Source organism: Thunnus albacares, chromosome 16 (assembly GCF_914725855.1).
Source record: "Thunnus albacares chromosome 16, fThuAlb1.1, whole genome shotgun sequence".
In the NCBI taxonomy this organism is placed as follows: domain Eukaryota; kingdom Metazoa; phylum Chordata; class Actinopteri; order Scombriformes; family Scombridae; genus Thunnus; species Thunnus albacares.
This window is the reverse complement of record NC_058121.1, coordinates 5,563,397-5,583,172: the sequence shown is the minus strand read 5'-3', so window position 1 is coordinate 5,583,172 and position 19,776 is coordinate 5,563,397. Positions and strand designations below refer to the sequence as shown.

At 40.0% G+C, this 19,776-nt stretch overlaps 1 protein-coding gene across 2 annotated transcripts in view; it reads right to left on the bottom strand.

The window, feature by feature from the left end:
* The window catches only part of LOC122999575 (E3 ubiquitin-protein ligase TRIM9), a 55,223-nt gene extending 35,447 nt beyond the window's left edge, over positions 1-19,776 (bottom strand). For both annotated transcript variants that reach the window (XM_044376588.1, XM_044376589.1), the window contains exon 1: positions 18,642-19,776. In XM_044376588.1, coding sequence (XP_044232523.1) covers positions 18,642-19,457 — 816 coding nt within the window. In that variant the 5' untranslated portion in view covers positions 19,458-19,776. The remainder of the gene's footprint in view (positions 1-18,641) is intronic.

Here is a 19,776-nt window from a genome sequence, read left to right as displayed (position 1 = left end):
GAGCAGCTGTTTAAATAGATTACAGCACTGATCAGTATGTTGCAGACATCCATCAACAGACTGAAGCTTTTTATTTGTTTATTTGTTAACCTTAAAGTGTAACAGCTCTTCTGTTTGCAGAAAAATCTATTTGCCGCTCAATAGGTTTTCACTTGACCGACAAAGCAGTGCTATGAAATTACATTTTTATTTAAGTCATTGGTTTTTCTGTTGTTCAGGCCAGTTAAGGAGACATGGAGCAAATTCAACATAACTTGTTTTGGATGGTTTTCTATTTACTTGTATTGAAACAAAATCATGCTCAAGTTAAGATGCCAGTTTATAAAATTCATACCAAGCCTGAATGCACTGCCAGCACAATATCCATGCCTAAATTTGGCCACAGTCATAACGTGTCAACCTGTAGTAGAGCCCAGAAAAACTGCGTGTAACAGTGTTGAAATGTGACAAGTCTGCCCTAAAGGAAAAGGAACGGTGGTCACTGAGCCACTGAAGAGATTTGGAACAACAGAGAAGCACGGAAACATGAAAAAAACAAGAGAAACAGGCAACTGAAAGCGAAGAATCAAGAGATGATAAGAAATACAATACATCTCAGTCAGGTTCAACGCACCTGCAGAGCAGAAATGTACATTCAGAAATCCAATTTCTTCACTCCTTTGTTTCTTTTGTCCTCTTCTCCTTGACCTTTTTCATTCTTTATTACTCCTCCAAACGGGAGTGTCATTTTTCTTTTTCCCCACTGTCAGCACCCTTCAGAGACAAGTGCTATTATCTCATTATCTTATTATGGGAGCAATGGAGGAGCATTTATTCAGTCTGTGACATTCAGGGAGACCAGTGACATTCATGGAGGCAAAACTGTGTTGGTTCACTGATGCGTTTCAGCTCAACAAATAGCAGAATGCCCGCGAGGAGGCAGGGAAACAGATTCAGGAGGTGATCAGCCACTAACTGCAAGACGAAGACATAGGAATTAAATGTTCAGAAGTCTTCAGTTTCTTGGCCTTTTGGAAACTTTGTCAGTGTTGTGGAGCGACAGTGGTGGTGAGTAATCACAGAGAGAAGATGGGGGTTACTGTGAACCACAGGAGAACAAAAGGCCAGCTTATGTGTTTGGCTGTCAGCCTACAGATGGTTGATGGTGGTGTTGACCTTGTCAAAATGATGCCCAAGGGACATCCAAAGGAGAAGGAGGAGGGGCATACCCATTCCTTTACCTCCCTGCCTCCAATTTTATTTCTTCTCATTTGCATTTATAAGCCTTTACGTCCTCTTCGATCTTTTTCATTTCCCCTAAACCCCTCTACCCTTCTACCTCTCTCTTTCTCAGTACTGGTTTTGACTTGGTTCTGAGTATGTTTAAATTCTAATGGCAAATAAAAATCTCCTAAATATGTAAATAGGGATCTACTTTATCCTTTAAAAGTCCTGCACAATGGCACTTTTATGATGGGTAAAGCAATACAGATACTTTTTTCCTTGTGCACAGGTGCAGAATCACACTTAATCCTTAAGATTTTGGTGAAATCAAACCCTGTTTTTGATACCATTTATGGCAAGATTTTTTTCTGCAATAGTCATTAAATGTATTTACATCCAGTAATTATCTCTATATATTCTCTATATAGTGGTGTTATGTGGAAAACTAGTCACGCCATGTGCAGTATGAAATCAGATTACTGTTGCGATCATTTTTGCGACACTTCTTTATGAAAACAACATGAGTTTGTTTGGTTGCGCTGCAGACAGACACACCAGTTGCTCTTTTATTTCTGATGATTACTGACAAACAGATGTAGTATTAAGCCCCTATTCCACCGGATGGTACCAGCTCAACTCCACTCTACTCACCTTTTTTGGTTTTCCATTGGGCAAAAGTTGTGGATAGTACCTGGTACCTTTTGGTATCACCTCCGTCGAGGTTCCAACTGAGCTGAGTCGATACTAAAAGGTGATGTGAAAACACTGCAGACCACTGATTGCAGAGAGAACCATCACTCTCTCTCTTTTTCTCTCCCTAACGAGTTGGGAAGCCGACAACGAAGTCTAACTTTACTTTTAACGTTATCAAACGAAGAGAAACGTCCTCCCCTCGTGCTAAACTGGTCTTAAATCAATACCAGAGTACTTCCTTGTTTTATGAATGAAGCGGTGCACAGACACACAGACACACAAAGCAGCTGCACTGTGTGTGTTTGACCAATCAGCAAGCAGTCATCCCTGCAAACCTCGCCCCATTGAGGAGCTACAGTCTGCAGTGAGAAACGAAATCCAGAAAAGTAAAGCAATTAAGGTCAAGTAGAGTTGAGTCCAGCTGGTACCATGTAGTGGAAACATGGCTTTATACTGCAATTGTTGTTACCATGGTAACCACCAGTGTCACAAAATCAACCAAGGCTGAAATCTTAAGGTTTACATTGTTACATGCTACCCTGGTCGTTCGATCCATTGTCTAGTGTAAGAAAATGTTTAATGAAACCATATGAAGAGCCAAAGAGAATCTGCAGCTGCCTCCACAATCTCCACTCTGTACATCACTTGGTATACTCACAGTTCATGTACACCATATCAACATGTAAACATTTTTTTTTATTTTTTCATGTTTTCCTATGTAAAAAATCTAAATAACATCATTATCCATTAAACAGGTGGTATGCTCTGATCTACTCCTCACCACACAACCACATGCGCTTGTGTTGCAAATGTATGTTTTTCTATTAAAATTTATATATATGCTTTTAAAATATAACTTTAGTCACAAGATATGCTGTACTCCACCATAACAATCAGTCTCTACCTTCCTCCGTCTAGTCAGCCAGCTGTGTTACAGTATTAGTGGCTCACATCTGAGGTCAAAAGCAATCTCCTTTCCCCTTCCTCCTCTTCATCCTCTCATCCACCGGCACCCAGCCTCCCAATCCTCTGCTGCTCTGCTATACAGCCACTTGAAGGCTAAATGCACCACAGTGAACTACTACACAGCAACTATAGTGGTTACACTAGATGCACCTGACCAGTTCAAGCATGAACCAATAAATAAATGCTACATTTAGCTTTAGCCACACCGGAACAAATCTATCCAGCAAAGTTTAAGTAAATAAAAAGGCAGGAAAAAAAATCCAGAGAAAAACATTCTATCAAAAATTTATCAGTATTGGTCACATTTGGTTATAGCCACTATTCACTGTTTTAATAATTGAACAAAAGCAAAGAAATGTGCTTGCTGGTACATAATATAATGTAAATGGTCAGAGGCAAGGCTAATTTATGGGAGTAACAGAAGGTGTATGTGTTCATTTCTACAGTATGTATGAGCAAAAGACAACGCTGCACAATATCTAATGCTGCAACTGTTCTACAGCTCAAATAAACAACACAACTACTTTATCTGCACAAAGACTGGAAGCAGGGAGAAACTGCTAGTCTAGCACCATCAAAAGAGCAACAAGACAAAGAGTCAATGCCAGCAGCTCTATGAGGGTGTACTTATGAACAGTGCTTTGAGCTTAATGCTAATGTCTAATTCACAATGGTAATGTTAACATGCTGATGTTTAGCAGGCATCCAATAATGTTTACCGTGTTTGCCATAGTTTAGTTTGTTATCAAACTATCATTTGCTAATAAGCACTAAACACAAAGTACAGCTGAGGCTGATGACAGGTATTTTATCATAAACCAGGATGAATAAATACCTAGTAGTAATTTTGACCTGATGATAGTACTGGATAAAAAACCATGAACATGAATGTCTGTACCAAATTTCATGGCAATACATCCAATAATTCACTAAAACCCAAACCATGCCAATGCCAACCTCAGAGGTGAAATCAAAGTCATCCTCTAGGAACTATGAATGTTTGTACAAATGATGTGCCAATCCATGTAGTTGATACAGAGATTGAGATATTTCACTGAATAAGTGAAGATTTGACCTGCTGGTGGCGCTAGACAAAAAGTCAGCCACAATTATTGAGATTCATCTTCTGTGGACCATGAATGTCTGTATAACATGTCAGGACAATCCATCCAATAGTTGTTGGGATATTTCAGTCTGAATCAAAGCAGTATCTATTAACTTGGCCATCCTTGAACCACACCACTACTGTGACTCCAGAAAACCAATATGAAGAGGAGAAATTCTTCAGAGCAAAAGGCACTGATGCATCAAACCTGCTCTACGAAGCCTTTTAGCCATTTATATGTAAAACATCAATATTTATGGCATAAGGCTCGGTGCTCACACATGTCCAGTGCAGCTGTGCAAAAAGGAAAAGTTAATTTACACTTCTCCTAGTGCAGGTATTATTTTGCAAAGCCTACTTTATATCTATGAGTCAGCACACATTACATATTCATAAACATCTTAATTGAGCGTGCATGTCCTTAATTAACCATATTACTAATATATTACATTAAAATGTGGAGTTCAAGTTCAACTTTAAGTTTGTTTCTTTATCAAGAAATCACAAAGTCTCAGATGTCTCTGCACAGTAAAAAAATAAAAAAAAAGTTTCTTTAGATGTCTCCACTGCTGCTTGCTATGATGAGACCTTTCTTAGTTTGCCACCCAACCACAGCACAACACTGTCACATCATCCCCAGAGAAACGGATTCCTCCCCAGTCGTCTTAGATAAACCGTAGCAGGGATCAGTGGTTACAGCCAGAACTGCCTGAAGGAGCTCCAGGAGGGAAAAGGAAGCATTGTTTTATCACCACGAGTCTTCTGTGTGGGGGTTTGTTTCTAAGCAGAGAGCGCTGAGGCAACAAAAGTGCTGCAGAGCAAAGAAGAACGGCCTCTCTAATCAATAATTGATCAGGGCATCTTCCATATTAATAAATGCAGAGGGTAGGTAGATCGCCATGGGCGTAGTTGTCATAAAACAAGTGCAAATTAGGTTTGCAGGGGATGATAAATCTATTATGGACTATCATGGGACGTACTGTACATTTTTCAGTGTTGAGATTTCAAACTGTGACCAGTTTCTTCACTGTTAATGTTTCAGAAGCTTACATACATGCTGGCATACACACATACAACTCATCTACAGTATAAGCATGTAATCTGCTCTTTTAATTTATTGCACTTCCTTATAGAATAGAATGATCAGCTGTTTGTATCCATAGGGGTTTAACGGTACATGTATTCGTCCTGAACCGTCACAGTACAGACGTTATGGTTCAGTACATGCAGTCGTACAAAGAATACGCTCCGTGATCCAAACAATTACTGTCAAAATAGTTTAATAATGCACTTACTCCTACATGCGGAACAATTATTCTAGAGTGCAAATTCCACCTGGCAGTGCACCACTTAACTTTAGTATACTCATGGGTGTATGCTAGCCAGCTTGTCCTAGGTAGCCTAGTTACTCTGGTTACCCTGTAGTGTCGCTGCCATCAGAATGACCAATGAGCCATAACACTGACCAAGTGCAACACTATTATTAAAATATGCTCCTTGTGAAACGATAACGCGTCTCCCCGTCCCTCCCCTCTCTGTGAAAGTCGTCTTTGAGTGAAGCCGTTCAGCTGAAAAACGATACAAACATGATTTCTGATGTAGTCAGATACCTTGTCATAAGAACCAGTTCTGAGAGAAAAATGTAGTTAAAAAGTATTAAAGTAGTGGTTTGGTTCCTCTGATATATTCTTTTATTTAACCTTTATTTGACCAGGAAGTCCCTTGAGATTTAAATCTGTTTTCTGAGGGAGACCTAGCCAAGACAGCACAAGAGGTACAGGTTAAGTAGAAAAAAATACAACAGATAGGGAATACATACATCAAACACACAAGGAAGAAACTAAATCCAGCTCAAATAACACAATTCTCAGTTACATGGACTTTTAACATGGCTTTAAATTTTTCCATATATTATATATATCATTATAAATGACATCATTAGTTTATTAATACTGAAGCATCAGTGTGTAAGCAGCATGTTGCTGTTGTAGCTACTGGAGGTGGAGCTGGTTTGAACTACTTTATATACAGTTAGACCATAAATCAGCAGGTGTCAGCAGGTGTCCTGACTCTTACAAGTTTTCCTTTCCCACTGCTGCACAACTAAACTGTGTCAGTAATAGTTTTGACCAATGACCTATTGTTGGATATTTACATTTTTCAAAATAAGAAACCAAAATATTATTTTCTACCTTTCTTTTTGTCTGCTGTACTGAAATTGTGACCCCAAAACCGAGGTACATATTATACCGTTACACTAAATGTAACAATGCTCATTGTTCCTCTATAGGATGTCCACACTCTCCTCAGAGGTCTGGCATCATTTTGTTACCAAAAATAGATCACAAATACTCTCTCTGTCACACACACACACACGAACACACACACACACACACACGAACACACATTGTACTATATTGGGTCTTTTCTACAGAGCATGTCCGCTATGTTATGGCCAGAGGAGAGGAAGTGCAATAAAGTGTGCATTAACCTACATTCAGCACACAAGTCTGGCAGCACAGCCTTGAGTTACCGTGCCACGATGTGAGTGTGAGTGTGTGTGTGTGTGTGTGTGTGTGTGTGTGTGTGTGTGTGTGTGTGTGTGTGTGTGTGTGTGTGTGTGTGCTATGTTCTCCTGACATTGCGGGGACAGGTTTTCTCAAAGTCACATTTTGGGACACACTTCCCATGTGGTGACAGAAATCCAGTCCCCATAAAGTCAACCATTTCTTTTAGGGTTAAGACTTGGTTTTATGGTTAAGTTTAGAATTAGGACCATTTTCTTAAAGCTACATGCATTTCCTGAAATGAATGAATGAATTAAAGAATGAATGAATGGTGTCATGCCTGCATGGGCTTAAAAGGCTCCACAAATTAACACCAGCCAGATCCATAGCCACATATACATTTTCAAGCAATACTATAAAATATCCTACAATAAAGAAAAGCAATTTAAATTGTCATGATCTTCATATCAAAAACAAAATTCTTAAATCACTGACAAAACATGTAGTGTATAATTATAATACTGGAGAAATCAGAATAAATACTGATTAAATAGTCAATTTGTCCATCTTTTCCAGGCCTTTGAGACAAAGTTAGAAAATGCATAGAAAACATATACAAAATTATGTTTTTAGTATTTTATTAAATCTTTATTGATCAGGTAAAAAGTCTCATTGAGATTAAAGGACAGGTTCACAATTTTTCAAGTCTGTCTTAAAACAACAGTCAGGAGCCCAAATGAACACTGACATAGGTTTTTCTTGTTGTAATCATTCCTCCTGTTCATACTGAACATTAAAAGCACGGCACTTAAAGTACATTATGAAGGCTGCATAAAGGGCCAGTACAAGATAAATAAGGCGTTTTTTGAACTGAACTGTGACTCATGCGAAGCTTATCTGGTGGAGTCCCAGAATAAAAATATACTGTAGAGCTGGAAATGAACATAATAGGTCTCCTTTCAGGTTAGGGTAGGCCTCCCGGGAATTCATGTCAGTCAATAGAATGTCCTCATAAGCACAGTGTTACAGATTAGTGAGTGTTTGTGTGTGTGTTGCTGGGCCTGAAGGTAAGAGGCGAGTAGGGCTGACCTGTCATGGCCAGTACCATCTGAAATGGGGTTAGTCAGGCCTGGCAAGTTGGCACAGTTCTTCACTCGCTCTAAATTACCTCAGAAACAGCATCTCCAAGAGATGAAAGCACATATGTCTGCTGATAAAACTGTAGTAACTTGTTGTAATGTGGCCTGAGGCACTGAATACAATTTCAAAAGGTATATTAGATATTAGAAGATATATATTACACTGAGAAAATCAGTACAGTGTTCCAGTCATGTAGTCTTACTAAGACATGACATGAAGTTGCCTGGTTATTCTAATGTACCTGTAATCATTAAAACTGCTCCTTACTGTATCTGTGGGAGATATAAGCTGAAAGGGATGTTTATTACTGTATAACTCGATGATTTTTTGACCATCTGGTGATATAGTTGGCTTTCATACTCTCTGACCTTTCTTTATCACCTCCTGTTGTCTAAATGAGATCAAAAGCTGCTACACAGCTGTTATATAACAATATTATTTGTGCTATTTATTAAAAAGGGGGGAGGGGAAGCATGATTTACAACTATTGTGCTAACCAAAAGATTCTGGATGATCAAAAAGAAATCAAATACATACGGTACAATCAAGACATATTTAATATCTGGGAAATGTTCAATATTTCAGTATTGTTGTGAATTCAAAGAGTTCCCTATCCACATAAAAGCTGCATGAAGAGATATAAGAGATCACAAAAAACAGCCTGCTGGCAGCTCAGATAGTAACACACTTGTCAAAATGTTTTGTCAGCATCCCTGCAGACAAGAAACAAGCAAGACAAAATGTTTACTGTCAATATTAAATGACATAATATTAGAGGAACTGACAATTCTGGAGAGGGAAAGGGATCTCATTTCATTCTATATGCTCGAGATTCATCCAGTAAATGATTTTTTTTTTTTTTGGTATATCTAGAAATATTCCAAAAACATGACACATGCTACTGTGGAAAGATTCGGCATGATAATTGACTTCATTATTCATCATATGTCCTCATGTGTCACAAATCTCGAGTCAGTGAGTCTGATTTCTGCCAATAAACAGCAGGGAGTAACGTGGTAAATAAAAAAGCAGGCCAACAACATCGCCCTTGTCATCATATGACAAACAACCACCACTATAAACACAAAATAATTATATTTTCAGAAGGATGTTCTGATTTTCTGCCGTCAGAGATAAGCTTCAGGCCTGTAATGTAATACAATTTACTGCAGATGTTGCTGAGGAGGAGTGTGCGTGTTTCCCAGAATAAACAAAGGTTGGTATAAACCAGCCATCCTGCCACTCCGACTGTGTTGATAGCAGTCTACACCAGAATAAATCTACATCATCTGCAATCTTAACATCAGACACAGACACATACACACACACAGGGATAGCTGCGGCTCAGGATGTAGAGCGGGTCATCCACCAATCAGTAGGTCAGCAGCATGTCATAGTGTCCTTGGGTAAGATACTAAGCTCCAAATTGCTCCCGGTGGCTGCGCCATCAGTGTGTGAATGGGTGAGTGAGCATTAGAAACACTGTAAAGCTTTGGATAAAAAGCGCTATATTGCTCCTGTTGTGCAGGTTGGCACCTTGCATGGCAGCGTCTGCCATCAGTGTATGAATGTGTGTGTGAAGGGGTGAATGTTGGCATGTGTTGCAGAGCACTTTGAGTGGTTGGTAGACTAGAAAAGCGCTATATAATTGCAGCCCATTTGCCATTTACACCCACTGACCATCTGTTTTTCTCTCCTTCTCACTACCACACACTTGATAATACCACATTCAAATTTGAGTTTGATTAAGATTTAGTGCTAATCTAACACTTATTTTTCTCCATCTTTGTTAATAAAAGCCACTGACATCTGTCTTGAACCCACATAAGCTGATATTTCATTGACAAATCCTACTAACACGCTTTACTTAACATCTCACTGTACAAAAAGGTTATGAAACAATTTGAGTGTGCATGAAATTATATTCTTGAACATTAGCATACTAGCCTAAATAAAAGCCAAACAAAATCTTGTGAGCTCAACTGTCACAGTGAGATTTAGTTTCAGATGATTTTCTTAACAAAATCTCTCTGAATTTTGTCCAACGACTGTCTAGCTGCCAAAATCCAGATGAAAGAAGACAGGAGTTGTTCAAAAAGTTGGAACGCTTGAGCTCTGAGTCTTTATCACACATGCAATGATGCATCTAACCCAAAAAAAAACTCCCTTTTTTACCCTTTCTAGATCACCAACTTGTGGACTGACCAGTAAGGAAGACATATCACCCTCACTGGCAAATTACAGTCTGGGCTGGACAATGATTCCAAATATGAGGGAGGATGATGGTAATCAACTGAGGATCCGTAGCACTCACAGGACATGAAATACATGTTTTCTACAGGTGCAAACAGACTTAAAACATGTGGAGGGACATATGAGAAGCTGAAACACATTTTGGAAAAGAGAGAACTGACTACATCATCAACAGCAGCTCTGTTTCACCATCTAACACAGCGAACAACAACAACAACAACAACAACAGCAGCAGCAGGAGTTGACTTAAAAAGGTTCAGAAGCTTGATAACAAGCAGCAGAACAACACAAAGATAAAATCAAGGAAGAGTCAGGAGAGACGATACGATTTTCGAAGCAGCTCAAAATACCGAGGGAGCAATTAAATTTTGGTGCTGCATACAGATCCCATGGCATTTCAAAGTCAGTAATGGTACCATTTTTGAGGTACCACGCAAAAAATTCTAAAAAGCCGCCTGGGCAATGGAGAGGATAGGTTATCATCTTGGGAAAGGGGATTTATTTTGATCAGGACTTATCTGCTAACATAAAGGCACAAGCGTACACTTGCCAAAAAGAAAGCGATTACAGCAGAGGCAGGTACATCAAAACACATTTTCAACGCTGAGTTAAGGGTATTTGGGACCAAAATCTGTGGTTCCCACGAGAAAGCAATAAAGGGTCTCTGTACACCTGTACATACTGCAGCTAATGGAGGGGAAGATCAATGAACTCAAAGTGTTACCAAGGATGCAAAATGACTCACCTAAATCTGAGGTTTGAAGGTAACATTTTCCAACCCTGTCTTTTAAAAATGACAGTGTTTCCCAAACATATAGCAGGCTGTACGTAAGCAGGCTGCAAAAACTTGTATTAATGTGTATTGATATCTAAACCTTCTGTAGAATGCAGCATAAATCAACATGGATCAGAAGTCAATCATTTTTTGATGGATTTTCATTTATTTTTTGGTACAGTCATATGCTTGAATTTGCAAGCTCACAGCTCAGGATATGGTTGGTTACCTAGCAACAGAACTGTTAAAATGTTGTCTACCTGCCAATGTTGTCTATTGCTTCTAAGTGTATCTGTTAAAGGCGACATAACATGCATATTTATCTTACCAACTCTTCATGCAGTCCCTCAGTTCAGCCTTTGTCAGAAACAGCTCGTTTTGGCTACTGTCTCTTTAAGGCTCCCCTTCTGATGAGCCCACTACGTTCTGATTGGCCAGTTTCCAGAAGCTGCCCCTCAGCAGGCTACATAAACAAACATTTGTAGTAGAATTTCACTTATTTTTCTTAGTCTTTACTCAAAATGGAAACTTTTCAAATACATATGTACATGTTCGAGCTAAATATGCGAGTGGACAGTGCAAAAAACCCAAAGAGCAACCTTAGCAACAACAACCTTAGCAACAAAGACTACAGAACAGACGGCTGTTTGTGGGCATTTGTGAACAATCTTGACATTATCACAAGGAGGTAGAGTAGAGGTAACTTTGCAAACGAAGCGTTCCAGCTCAGGCTGAAACCCTGGCTTTTGACTCGCAGGGAACATTTTAACATCATAACAGTATAAAAATAACAGTGGATCACAAAAAGCACGATAGGTCCCCTCTAAATATGTGTTGCATACTTCATGATTAGACCTAACAGTCGGCAGCAGAGAGCTTTTAGTGTCTTGTCCAAATGCAGTTTCAAGAAAGAGTAAATATTTTTTCACATGCTAACTGCATACAACAAAAGCTTAAAGATCTTCTCAGCCATTAAAAATCTAAAATGATTTTAAGATGACACTGCAAAAAACTGAAGCACACACAGCAGCAAAGGAGAATCAGCAGCTTTGCATTTGTGGTTTTTAATATTTAACTCAGAGCACTGCCAGAGCTCGCTGCTCTTTACTGGACTGAGCTAGGTCACACATACACACACACACACACACACACACACACACACATAAATACATGCGTGGGCACACATACAGTACCAGTCAAAAGTTTGGACACGCATTCCCATTCACTTGAATGAGAAAGTGTGTCCAAACTTTTGACTGGTACTGTATGTGTATGTGTGCATGCTTTAAATAGACAGTGTGTCTTCTGCTTGACTGATCAGAGGAAATTGGATCAGTGTGTCTTCCTCTGCATTTCCTCTGTGAAAGTTCATCCGCTTCACTTATGCATATTTATGCCCTCCAAATGTGTGTGTGAGTGAGTGTGTATTTGAGTGTGTGTAGCAGTGGAATAGTCACCCCTGAGGCTGCTCCATGATATACTAGGTTTACAACAAATACAATAATGATCCAACTGTCTTTCCTTGACATCTCACATTAGTGAATTCTCAAATACAGGATTTGTAAAGCATGAAACACACACACATACGCCTCAAAACGGCATCAAATATGGCAACACACACACATTTACGCGCATGCAAAAGACACAAATAAACACACAGGAACAAACTCATGCAGCTGCTTCATGTTCACTCCCTGAGGAATTCGATTGACAACTGGAGGTCTGTTTAATCCACATGAGACATACCATTACTCACTGTCTACCACCCCAGGTAACACATACACACATTACAACAGCCATCCTTCACTGAATCATGCAAACCATCCTTGAGTATGATTCGGAGGTACAGCATACCAGATGTTCAGCCTGCAGTCAAAAGTCAGATATCTTAATACTGTTTACGTCTATGACAGTTTGTTACAGACATGGCAGCCAACTCACCAACAAAACAAATACTAAGCAAACACATATCAGTCCATGAGTTTCCCTTGAGCTACAGTGGCCCAGTAGAGTCTTAATTCCCTAATGGTTTGGAGTTCTTCAAAACCTTAAGAACCTTCAAAGGTTCTGTCCAGAATTAGAGATCTTACAGTACACTATCTGCTAGTAGAAACGACAGCATCATTAAACTTTTATGATTATATTTAGGCACTGGCAGCACTTGGTTAAGGCTAGGGAAAGATCATGGTCTACTTCAGAGTGATATATTAATGTAGCACTTCATTCATTCGAAAAATCATTGCATGTGAGTATAATCCAGGCAACGATTACTTTTGCCAACACAACGCCTTTAGGAGAGCAGTTTAGTGGGGTAGTATAATCCCATATGGGCTGGGCACCATGTGGTGCAGGAAACTGATAAATCAATCAATCAGCCTACAACCAAATCATGATTCAGCCTGTTGTTAGGTCATGAAAGCTTTTTAAGCAACCGGTACTCTGAGAAAAATCATTCTGGTGCACAGAAGCAGAAGCATAGGAAGTCGAATGACGATAGCAGAATGCTGCAACACCCACTAAACCTGAGTAGACAACAAAGGAAAAGAGTGCTACCCACCAAAACAAAATCCAGCCCTGCAGTTTTGATCTCACTGAATGACACTTCAAAAACTCTACAGCCATTTCTGCTCTGCAACAAAGATTCACATGATGTTTGCTGCCTGACTCAAGTGCAGGCTTGAGAGAGGAGAAGACAGCCAATCATCGATCCCCCTCAACATGAAGGACACCATATTAACTAAGTGGCGGCCATCTCTTATTCATACACTGCTCATTACTTATCAACGCCCTCTCACTCCTGTACTCTGATGGGATTTTCACGGTCCATTTATGGGACAGGACGATAGAGAGAAAGAATGATGGAGGAAGGGCGGGAGGAAGGGGGTTAAATTAGGGGGAGGGGACAGTGTAAATAAGAGATGGAGATGGAGAAGTGAAGGGAGAGAGGCTGAAGAGAAGGTGAATGATGAGCAAAAGCCAGAAAGAAGGCAAAAGAGACGAAAACGTGTGACTGCTAAATGATGAATGGATGACTGGAGGCTTCCAATCACACAAAAAAACAGAGAGACAGAGAGATTAGTCCCAATGACCCATTTAGCAGGAGATAGACAAAAATGTCTTTTAATTTGCACTTAGGAAGTGTGGGTGTGATGATCAGGATGATGAAGGCCTTATGAAATGCTGTATTAAACACAGAAAGTAGTCTGGTTGTCAAAAATCAGACACTGGTCCTGTACCCTTTTGCTTCCTTTTTTACCATAATGTCATAGTAAAGATGGTAATGACTGTGAAAAGGTTAAAATATTGTAAAATCCTGCACATTTCACAACTTATGCAATCAAATCAGGAGTTTATCCAGAGTAAAAATGACAGGTGAGAGAAAAGAAGACAGAAAAACAAGCACAATCTTCTATTTTCATCGCTATCTTTTGAATATTAACAGCAAAGTTGGGTCATACTGAAACCCGAGAAGAGTGAACTCGAAGTGACCCCAACTCTGGAGCAGACTCCTATTTTAAATTAATGAAACAGTTATTAAAAAATGAATTAAATCATAAATCACTTTAATCAGCCTTTAATGAAATAGGCTGGTGATTTTAGGCGTGTAGAGTTAGAGTGGCAGAGGGATGAAGTTGGACGGCAAAACACGATGCTATCACTGGGTTTTACTCAAAATGTTCTCCACTTGAGTGTTAAATGAATGAATTAAAATTTTATTACTGTCATGCATATAATGCATATAATGCGTGACAGTATGCACTCCAAGCCAGATACAAAGTGCTCCATATACATTTTCAAACCAGACTACTTGTCCAGAAATAAGGAAAGCCATTTTTAAAAATTGTCACAATCAGATTTTCAGACCTTCTGCAACAAAATTAACGACTGACAAAACTTACACAGAGTAAATATCAGAATAAAAACTAATGTCTAACTAAGTCTTTTGAGACAAAGTTAGCAAATATAAACACGTCGAAACTAGAAAACCATTCCCATTTTTTGATCTTCCACACACCAGAATATTTCAGGGTTTTTTTCCAGCCACTTCTTGAAAAATGTACTATTACATTATCCTATTATGAACAATACTCGACCTGCAACAATTAGTTGATTAATCGATTAGTCGCTCAACAGAAAATTAATCAGTTCAGGCTTCTTACATGTGAGGATTTTATGCTTTTCTTTGTCATATATGATAGTAAACTAAATATATTTGGCTTTTGGACTGTTGGATGAATAAAATGCATTTGAATAAGTTATTAATGTAAGTTTTGTAGGCAAAAATGCCCAAAATTTGCTCCATGACATATCATAAACCTCCATTAAACCCTCATGTTTCGAGAGCTGCAATGATTTGTCAACTGACAGAAAATTAATCAGCAATTATTTTTAATTGAATAATCATTTTAGTCTTTTTTTTTTTAGAAAAATGCAGAAAGTTTTGTTGGTTTCAGCCTCTCAAATGTGAGTATTTGATGTTTTTTTTGTGTGTCATACATATTTTTAATCTTTAATTAGTCAGGCAGTCTCATTGAGATTAAGATCTCTTTTCCAAGAGAGACCTGAGAACAAGAAACATTCATAAGACAAGAACAAAATCAGTAAACAGAAACAACACAACTACACAATTAACAAGGAATTAATAAAAACAGTTACAAGAGTCATAAAAAACATGAGATAATAAAGCTTTAAAATCTCCAAGAGAAATTTAAGACTCGAGTTTGAGGGCAGTTTGCAGTTCATTCCATTTAAAAGGTGCATATATAATTTCAGCCAACATTAGTGTGAACATGAGGGATATCTAAGGTTAAGTAGTTATTGGATTGTTTACTGTAGTTACTAGAATTACATGTAATAAGAGATGTGAGGTAGTTTAGAAGCTTCAACAGTAGAGCTTTATAGATGAATAATATGAGATAGTTATTTCTTCTTGACTGTAAAGAAGTCCAACTAACCTTATGATACAGAGAACAAAGATTAATACGAATTTGTCATTTGCGATAAAGCGTAATGCACGATGATATATAGGCTTTAACTGCTGAAGTGTTGATGGGGCAGCATGACAGTACAGAATATCTCCATAGTCAAGGACAGACATGAAGGTTGTCTGCACAATAGTCTTATGGTTAGAAGAAGACAGACAACCTTTGATTCTATACAAGAAAGCCTAGTTGAATGACAGTCTGCTGTCAAGACAAAGTCCTAAGTATTTGTATGACTCAGTAAGAGTAATATGGTTGCAATTTAAAGTATTAATGGCATGATAGTCAGAGTCACTGGTGGAGGTGGAGAGTACCATGTACTTGGTCTTTTTTACATTTAAAACTAGTCTGTGATTAAGGAGTGATAATTGGAAAGCATCGAAGGCAGACTGAAGCCTGAGCTAGGGTGGAGTCTGGGGAAAATAAAATGGTATCATCTGCAAAAAGATGTTCATTGAAGTATTGATTAGGAAAAATTATGTTATTTATGTATAATGGTAAAGAGCAACAGACCAAGGATAGACCCCTGTGGCACCCCATTTCTGATAGTAAGACGGCTTGACTGAGCACCATCAGCAACAAAAGTCTGAGTTCTCTCTGTAAGGTGAGAGTGGAACCAATTAAGCATGCCTTCATCTAACTCTATAGACTATGGCTTGTGGAGTAGGATTTTATGATTGACAGTATCATATGCTTTTGAGAGGTCAAAGAAGAGAGCGGCACAAAATTGTTTTTTATCCAGGGGGGAGACAATGTTATCAATGACTGAAACTGCATCTGTTATTGTGCTGTGACCCGGGCGAAAACCAGACTGTTGTGGCTGTAATAAGTTTAGTGAATCAATAAAAGTGCGTAGATGTAAATTGACCAATGATTCTAGTATTTTGCTTAGAAAGGAAACGTAGATATTGGACGGCAGTTGTTGAGATTGCCGACATCACCACTTTTGTATAAGGGTACCACTAAGGCGCTTTTCCATAAAGCTGGAAAAGGTTAAAATATGTGCTAAATGTGGACAGATTAAGGGGGCACTTGGATGAAGGAGATATTGGTCAAGATTATCTGCACCAGTATTTTTGCATGCTTTTAACCTAAGCAGAGCTTTGTGAACATCTGTACTGCTTACCAAACTAAAAGAAAATTTGCAGTCAGCGGAAGCTGAGGCATTGGGGACTCCCTCGGTTGGACAGATATGATAATTGTCTACAGGTGAATCTACAGACATATTATTGAATAAAAGACCAGAGGACAGGAAAGGGTGATTAAAAGCTTCAACGTAGGATGATCTATGGGAAATACGACCAGATACTTCTTTGTTCTGTGGTGGGAGATGTGACCGTGATGAATTCTTAAAAGATGCTATAGTGTTCCAAAATTTAGTTGAACTATCACAGGCAGAGAGTGCTGACTGATAATAATTTGATTTAGCCTTCCTAATTGTGCTGGTGCAGATGTTTCTTTGTTGCCTGAAGGTTAACCAGTCCTCAGGGGTGCCACTGGATCTAGTCTTGGACCAGGCTTTGTCTCTGTTGTGGATGGCATTAGAGACTTCTAGGGAGAACCAAGGACTGTATTTGTTTCTTTTTTTTTTTTTTAAGGGGCATGTCTGTCAGTAATCACATTAAAAGACTGTAAAAGGTTTTCCAGTGCTACAGTAGGATCAGTAATAGAGAAAGTAGAGGTATACATGACAATAAACTAAATTTTGATTTTGGACTGTTGACCTGACAAAACAAGACATCTGAAGATGCCACCATGAGCTCTAAGAAATTAGCACAGCAATTCACTAATTTCAGACAAAACAACTGATCAATTAATCAAGAAAATATTCGTGAGATTAATCACTAATGAAAATAATCATCAGTTGTAGCCCTGTAATAAGGGACAAAAATATTTCTCCCAAATCACAAACAATCTTTTTTCCACCTGAATATATTTGAATCTGCCAACCTCAACCTTGTTTAATATGCATATACATATCCTAAATTTTGGTTGTGACGTGTTTTTTCAAACCATTTTTCTTTAAAAGCTTACTTTTAATGTATTAATCATTCAGAAAAGGAGACATTTACACAGTTAATTGTCTGCGCAGTTTGCGACCAGACACCAGGAAAAGGGTTGCAATAATGACTTAAGCTTACATCCTGATCCAGCCTGAGGAACTCCACCAACCTCCTCCTCCTACACTTCAGTCACTATTCACATCACACACACATACAGATGTGGGCCAGTAACATATGAAAACGCCAGGACAACACTGTGTGACCTATTCACGTGATGACTCACAGTTGCAGGCACACACACACACACACAAACACATTACACTGGGGGTTTTACCCCTACAGTAATTATTTTACAAGTGAGTTCTCTAATTTACAATTTGCCCTACAAACCGTAAGCTCAACACAGGAGAGCAAAGGTGTTTCCCTTCTGTGTGACTAACATTTACTGCATCCTCACGCTTTACATTCGCTTGAAGCAATCCTGACAATGCAGTCTGCTAAATTTTCAACAACAAGCAGATTGTGAAGGATTTGGTTTGAAAACATGTAGACTGGTAGCTAACAACTAATACACATTAATATAATGCCATAAAAACACTTAAACATGAAGACAGTGGTTGGTAGGTAGTAAACTGTGTGGGTGTTTATTTCCGCTCACAACAAAATGCAAGTGTATAAATGGATTGGAGCCTTTGGGGGGGATTTATGAATCCCTGCCTGTGTGTGTGTGTGTGTGTGTGTGTGTGTGTGTAAGAGACAGAGAGAGAGAGAGAGAGACAGAGAGAGAGAGACTATATGCAATAGTGTCTGTAAACCATACAGCTCATTAGTATTCAACAAGTAGTAGTAGTAGCCTAATTATTATTGTATCAGTATGGCTTTACAGGACAGGTACTTAAGTGACTGTGTGTGTGTGTGTGTGTGTGTGTATGTGTGTGTGTGTGTGTGTGTGTGTGTGCGTGCGTGCGTGCGTGCGTGTGTGTGTGTGTGTGTTTGTATCCCTTCATCACTCACTTTGTGTTGTTTCCACATCACAGCCAGCGGTTTGACATCGTGCTTTGCGTGTTTTCCCTCCTCCAGACACTTCATGCATACCGGAGCCTTGCAGCTGCAGCAGTACATGTTGAAGTTTTCCGCTTCGTGATCCACGCAGGTCGCGGGTTTCCGCGCGGTAGCGGGCGGCTGCTGACCGCCGCCGCTCCCTCCTCCGCCAGCCGCCCCTCCTGCCGCTTGGTTCGGCGGCGGCACCAGGCGGTGCTTGGCCAGCGGACCGCGGGACGGGTGGCACCGCTGCTGGCAGGCGTTACAGTAGAAGACGTCGCACTGCTCGCACATCACCGCCGCGTCCACCGGGTTGCGGTCGCACAGCTGGCACTTCACCGCGGTGGAGGAAGATGAGGAGGAGGAGGCGGAGGTGGCGCGGTTCTGCTGGTACCGCGCCACGATGGCCTCCAGCAGCCGGTTCCGAGGGAAACCCCGGAGACCCCGCTCATCCAGGGAGACGCTCCGGTGGCACAGCGGACAGGTGAGGGAGCAGTGTCGGTGGGCGATGGCCGGTGGAAACACCCGCACCCCGTTTGGAGACTTGAGTTGGCACGGCGTGTAGGAGCCGTATCCGCTGTCCGTCTCGCTGTACAGGCTCATCTTGTCCATGTCCAGGTAGTCGTAGTCAGAGCTTCCCGAAGCTCGGCTCTGCACCGGGGTCTCCCCCTCCGGGGTCTGCACGGTGATGTTCCGAGCGCACGCCAGGCAGACATTGTGGGAGCACGGCAGCAGGATGGGGTCCTTGAAGAGAGAACCGCAAACGGGACATTTTAACTCTTCCTCCATCGCTCCCTTCGGTTTCGGTGCACCGGGGAGAGAAGCAGCTTCAATGAAAACACTCCAGCACCGACTGACACGGACAGCTCCCTACGCTGCTCTGCGCAGGCGCAAAGGGGGGCGGGGATTGTGGGGCTTGTGGTTCGAGTTGATTGATCGGGTTAATTTAAGCTACAGGCTCTGAAATACCACGGACCCCCTTTATTGTCATGAGTCATAAATGTTTGTTTGTTTGTTTGTTTGTTTGCTCTCTTTTGCCTTGGATTTTATTACACTATTGTTTCCCATTATGATGTGATGTTTCCTTGTGTGGACCCCAAAAAGAGCA